We start from the raw sequence: 6,207 nt of genomic DNA, 5'->3' as shown, positions 1-6,207 counted from the left end.
GGTATGACCAAGCTTCCGCATCCGGATGGACCTTTCAAAATAATACATAGAAACTTGAAGTTGCTTGAGTTGGATTTTTTCTTTTTTTTTTTAAAGGAACAGAGAAAAATAACAACTTGAATGGCAATGAGTGTGAGTATTGACATCATTGTTGTAACTTTGTTAGTTTGGTCCCATCACTGTTGTTTATTTATTTAAGTAGCTTCGGAGTCTGATACTGTTGTTAGCAATATTGGAAGCAGCACAGTTTATCACCATAGATTTCACTTTGAAATTTGTAATTTAACAGTATAGGAACGTTACCTCTTCTTGCCGTAGAATTTATCCCTGCGAGTCATGATCCCATCAGTTATAGACACGTTCAGATTAATTAAATTGTCAATTTGGAGCCTTGGAGAAAATAAATGTAAATTAAACAATGTAAATATAATATACATATAAAATACATACATAAAATATAAATGACACTAGCGGTTTAAGTTGGAATAGTAGTTGTTGTGTTCGTACTGAAGCATCAGCAGCAGTAGTAATCAATCCCTTCATGGCTTTTGCAGTTAAAGCAAATCACGTTGCGCTTTTATTTTGAAGGCAGACCGACAGACTCGCATTGTTTCTGTGAGTCACCGTGTGTCTCTTTCCGTGTGTGAGCGCCACACACTCCCGCTGGCAGCTCCGGTCCACGCCCCGCTGAACAGACCCCACCTTCACTTATCGATTGATGGAGAACAACAGGACCACGGCCTGTTAGCGGCACACTGGTGATCTCTCAATGGAGACACAAAGGCGGGGGCTCCTAAAACTGTCACCCCGGTGAGGACCTGTAGGGGAGGTGATTAAGGGTAGAGGAGTTCAGTCTCACAGCTCGTTTGATGGCGCTCGAGGCGACTGTGTAGATGAGGACATTACTGAGGAGGACAGGCTGATAAACGAAGCCAAGACATGCAGCTCCAGGGTCCCTGTTCTGAAGCTGAGGTCTCTGTGGACGACATGTGACCAGCATGGAATGAATGAAGCATCACAACATCATCATCATCAACATCATCATTAACATCATAACAATCAAGCAACATTTAACAGTTTTAATGCATTATAAAAGCTTCATTTACACCAGAAATGTTTGCAAACCAAAACATTTAACTAAACAAAATTTTAGTTGAGCAAAAATGTTTCTATTATGAATCTGCCTGTAGTTTAAAAAATAAATTATATAATGTATAATAATGATAAACTGGGACTTGAAATAAGTGCTACAGGTGTGCTCGTGTGATGATGCCTGGTATCGACAAACTATGAGTTGAATGGACAATTCATTATATTATTACTTATATTAAATGGTCATGAGAATTGCATGTTAATGGTTAAAAGATGGGGTTCCCAATTTTTTCTAAAATACCATGTTCCCATGTATTAGATGAATCGGTGTATGTACATTATAACTTGTGCTTTATGAATATTCCCAATGTTCATTTGAGTCACAGGCCTTTAGAATCTTGTTTCAGGGATTGTGACTCTCTCATGGAGAAACCCAAATGAACAAGGGCGATGACACGATATGAAACACTCATCCACCTCCAACTCGTGACGTGAAGAGGAAAATGACCAGCACCCGGTTCAGTCTCAGGGGGTCTGCATGACGTCGTGATGGCGTCAGATTGACACCTCCAGCCTCCTCCTCCTCCTGTGGGGGCAGGTTCTGCTGAAGTGGCTGCTTTAGTGGGAGGAAATCTCAGTGGTTAGCAAGGAAACATAACCAAAGGCTGCATCCAAAATGATGAGAGATGAATCATATGAATATGGAAAACCGCAGTTCAGTTCTCACTGCAGTGATTCAGTCATGCAGGACATTGAGTTCATGGGAGAGATTTTGTAAACTGCAGGTGCACAAGTTTTTTTTGTTATTGTTTTTTTTGGGTGAAAGGTGAAATTTAGACTCAAAATCAACTCAAAACATGTGTCCAAACATTTCCAAAATAAACGCATACATAAATAAATAAAGACTCTTAAAGGCTCTGAAGGCTCATCTTGTGAGCTCATGCCCCTGCGTGTGTGTGTGTGTGTGTGTGTGTGTGTGTGTGTGTGTGTGTGTGTGTGTGTGTGTGTGTGTGTGTGTGTGTGTTTGTGTGTGCGCATCTGCTTGTTATTGTGGTTACTTGCGTGTTTGTGTGTGGATCCGTGTGTAGGAATGTGCACGTATGTACTGGACACCATCATGTCGTGCTGATAACTTGCTAGCACTGCATGTTGATGATTTTCCAGTTACCTGGATGAGCCCGCAGAGCATTTCACCCCAGTAGGATTTCCTCCTGTAAGCGGATCTCCGGCAACCCTTGGGTGCCACCCAGTGTGATGATCCTCATTGTGGAGTGGGCTAACATGCCAAACAGTGACAGCAGAATATGGTTGAAGCTGCAGACCAGTTCTCTGTCATGGACATGGCAAAAACCTGTTGTTGTCCCTTAGGACTTGCTTTGCTTGGACAACTCCACTGGCATCTGGTTTTGGTATTTATATCATCCACAACAGTCCTTGTAAGGGGTCCTAAGGGGGACCTACGACGTATCGTAATGCAGATGACACCATCTCAAACGGGAAGTGTTTTAATAAAAGTGTTTTATTGTGCGTGCGTGTGTGCTTGTGTGTGTGGGGGGCGTGGGTGTGAAAGAGTTCAGTATACATTATGTTATATTGTCAATGGCCTTTTGGAACTCAACAGTGTCCCCGTGCGGCACACAAATAAAATGCAAAAGAAATTCAACTCCAACCCACAATGCATTGCAGCAGACTGGCCATACCATTATTTTCCGTCGGGGTTCTGAAATTTACAGTTCTAAAGTAAATTTAAAATACAATTTGTTTGCGGTCGTTTTCCGACTATTTGTATTTTCAAATAAACAAAAATATAAACACTCTGAAATACAATAACCATGAATTTCAGCCGTGCCGCCTCGCGCTAACGTTGAGCTTATTTCCAATGAGAGATGGACTCTGCTCTATAATGGTAGCTCCCAGTCCGTCTCTCCAGCCTTCCTTTTCCTATTGAAGTAGCAGCCATGAGGTAGGGCGCTTTGCACGGCTCTCTAAAACTCACAAATTTACCGTTAAACTTCACATTTTACGACCCAACTTTTGTTCTTCAGCCATTTAACTTAAATGTGTATCGATACAGTAACGTTTTGTATCTTCCCGAAAACAATAAGACGTGTTTTTATTTGATTTTGTATAACACGATGTAGCAAACCGGGGTGGCCATATTGTCATCCCGGCTAGCGGTTTTGTTAGCATTAGCTAAGGATGATCGAATGTGGCATGCGATTCACACGTGTCGGTGTTTTGACGTAGAATTAGGTCGATTTGTGATTTTAAGTAAAGTGTGATGGGTGGACTGACCGATGGCTGTGTGTTTGTCGTTCAGCATGCTCAGGCTCCAGAAGAGGCTGGCCTCCAGCGTCCTGCGCTGCGGCAAGAAGAAGGTCTGGTTGGACCCCAACGAGACTAACGAGATCGCCAACGCCAACTCCCGTAAGTGACCGCGTGTTGTGGTGACACTGGAAGAGTATAAACGAACTCAGGCTCTATATGAATGTGTATTGGTCCTTTTTTGAATGACTGCTCTCTCTCGTTACTACATGGTTAAATAACAAGATAAGAAACAAGAGAGTTAGGGGATCTTCACATTACCTGGCTACGTAATTAACTAGAAAACCTACTTCTACAATTAAATGTGGATTGTTTCCTAATTTCACCACTTAATATGTGTATCTGGGTTTTCTAGGCTGTTGGGCAAAGAAAGTCATTGTGTATTTGTGATGAAATGATTTCCAGAATGTTGAAAATGAACTTCAATGTTTGTGTTTCCAGGTCAGCAGATCCGTAAACTGGTGAAGGATGGTCTTATCATTCGCAAACCCGTCACGGTGCACTCGAGAGCCCGCTGCCGCAAGAACACACTTGCACGCCGCAAGGGAAGGCACACGGGGCACGGTAGGTTGGCACAGCAACTTCATTCTCGTCAGTATAATCATGCCGTGTCACTGTTTGGGGTTGAATGTGATGTTGCCCTCTGATCCCTGCGCCCAGGTAAGAGAAAGGGTACCGCCAACGCCCGTATGCCGGAGAAGCTGGCCTGGATGCGCCGCATGAGGATCCTGCGTCGTCTGCTGCGTCGCTACAGGGAATCCAAGAAGATTGACAGGCACATGTAAGTTTGTCTTCACTTGTAGCCACCTTGCTGTCTTAAGGTTCTCACGTTTACTTCTCTGTTTGAAGACTAATGGAGATGTTTCATCCTTTTCTGATGTCCTTCAGGTACCACAGCCTCTACCTGAGGGCAAAGGGTAACGTGTTCAAGAACAAGCGCATCCTGATGGAACACATTCACAAGCTGAAGGCAGACAAGGCTCGCAAGAAGCTCCTGTCGTAAGTTTCAGTGCCACACATTTGCACGATTTGTAGCTGAGCTCAGGAAACTTACAATCGATGTCCTGGTGACTTTAGAAGAGTAAAATGGTCGTATGATTGTAAAGCAGCAGGTAAAACTCTTATCAAGTTAATCAAGAGGTTTTGTTCCTGTACACAAACGCATCACATGTGTATGTAGAGACCCGGTTCATCAGGGAGCAGTGATGTGAAAGTTACCCATTGATCGGCTCTTGTACAGTCCTGATGTCTGATTAAGGGCGGTGTTGTTTTTCCGAGTTGACGCCCTGCCTGTGGTTGTAAACGTCTCCGTGTGTCTCATCTGTCCCACAGTGACCAGGCCGAGGCTCGCCGCTCCAAGACCAAGGAGGCCCGCAAGCGCAGAGAGGAACGTCTCCTGGCCAAGAAGGAGGAGATCATCAAGAACCTGTCCAAGGAGGAGGAGACGACCAAGAAGTGATCGCTCTCTTCCCGTCCTGCTTGACACTGCCACCAGTCAATGTGCTAATAAAAGTGTACAGAAAGACACTGACTGGCCTATTGGTTCCTCTGTCGCCATGAACGCATCAGAAACATGTTGAGTCATTAGTCACTGTTAAAACTGGCAATTCATCGCTGCAAACTAAATTTCAGTAAAGTTCAGAGGCTAAACTGTAAAGCTTTTACTCTGTAAATATGTAGAGGATTTCAGCTCTTTCATTTGGACCTCCAGGTTGTCGTGTTATTTTTAAGTGTCCCCCCCCTTCCTACAAACTCTTTGAAAAATCTGTCCTTAACTTGAAGCAAAAGCGAAAAAATCAATCTGCTCAGTAACGGCTTCACATGATCGGGTGTGTGTGAAGAATATCCGCAGACATCAACATGCTGGAATGTTTTCAGATAAACGGGTTGCAATTAAGTTCACACAAAACTTTGCAATGTAACTATACAGAACAAAAACACCTGAAGAGCTCGTGGCCTCGCACACCAAAGGGAGTAAGAGGACGGTTAAAATACAAAGGTGGTGTACACATCAAAGGAGAGCAGCTGCTTCAATCTACCCATGAAGCACAGCTGGAGGATGAAGAGCATCAATTTGTGTGTGTGTGTGGAGCAATTTGTAACCAGCTTAGCTACAACCTATGTTGAACGCACTTATTGGAAGTCGCTTTGGATAAAAGCGCCTGCTAAATGGCCGTAATGTAATGTACAACCCAAAATACTCCACATGGCAAACAGCTAGTGATACATAAGCTAACAGCCTGACTATACACACACACACCATATTTGATTCCATCGCCATCTAGTGGTTGCCATTAATCGTCAACAGCACAATACAATGGGTATATATACATCATGAAAGAAGAAACAGCAGTGGCGTTAGTATGACAGACTTGGAGTGATGTTATTGTCTTATAATTACATTTTGCAGTATTGATTTTGTGAAACAAATTCTGTGAGTGTATTGACTTCTTCACTGAACACTGATTTCTGACGACTTATAAGCTCACGCACACTCCCAGGGTCCAGCATTTGTAATTGATTGAGACACAATAAACAATCATTTATCATGAACACTATAGAGCCGGTATTAGAGGGGTTAATACTCACAGTGTGGTGAGTCATGATACAGGTGTAAAATGTAATCTTTAACCTTGAGCCTCGGAGAGAGCAGAGCGCAGAGCACAGAGCGACTGACGGAACGTTCACAAGACCCAGCTGGGTGAGTTTGAGCCTCAAATGTTTACATCTCCGCTTCCTTTCAATCACAACCACACTGAAATACATACTATACAACAAACTCTAACCAGT

The 6,207-nt window shown here is 43.2% G+C and overlaps 1 protein-coding gene across 1 annotated transcript; it reads left to right on the top strand.

Annotated features, from left to right (window-relative positions):
* Positions 1-2,965: 2,965 nt before the first annotated feature.
* On the top strand, positions 2,966-4,948 carry rpl19 (ribosomal protein L19). The gene is made up of 6 exons (XM_076144286.1): positions 2,966-3,055; positions 3,413-3,519; positions 3,859-3,981; positions 4,078-4,198; positions 4,306-4,416; positions 4,750-4,948. The coding sequence occupies exons 1-6, from the start codon at positions 3,051-3,053 to the stop codon at positions 4,874-4,876; spliced, it is 594 nt and encodes a 197-aa protein (XP_076000401.1). The 5' UTR covers positions 2,966-3,050; the 3' UTR covers positions 4,877-4,948.
* Positions 4,949-6,207: the final 1,259 nt, after the last annotated feature.

Source organism: Genypterus blacodes, unplaced genomic scaffold, assembly GCF_046128005.1.
Source record: "Genypterus blacodes isolate CSIRO-AG114 ecotype Tasmania unplaced genomic scaffold, CSIRO-AGI_Gbla_v1 ptg000028l_1, whole genome shotgun sequence".
NCBI classification, from domain to species: domain Eukaryota; kingdom Metazoa; phylum Chordata; class Actinopteri; order Ophidiiformes; family Ophidiidae; genus Genypterus; species Genypterus blacodes.
Note: the sequence above shows the minus strand (reverse complement) of the source record. Positions and strands in the feature narration are given on the sequence as shown.

Excerpts from the sequence above, each read along its gene's own strand:
- rpl19 (XM_076144286.1), top strand. Across the intron at positions 3,982-4,077 it reads GGGAAGGCACACGGGGCACG|GTAAGAGAAAGGGTACCGCC; the intron begins GTAGGTTGGCAC and ends CCCTGCGCCCAG. Across the intron at positions 4,417-4,749 it reads GCTCGCAAGAAGCTCCTGTC|TGACCAGGCCGAGGCTCGCC; the intron begins GTAAGTTTCAGT and ends TCTGTCCCACAG.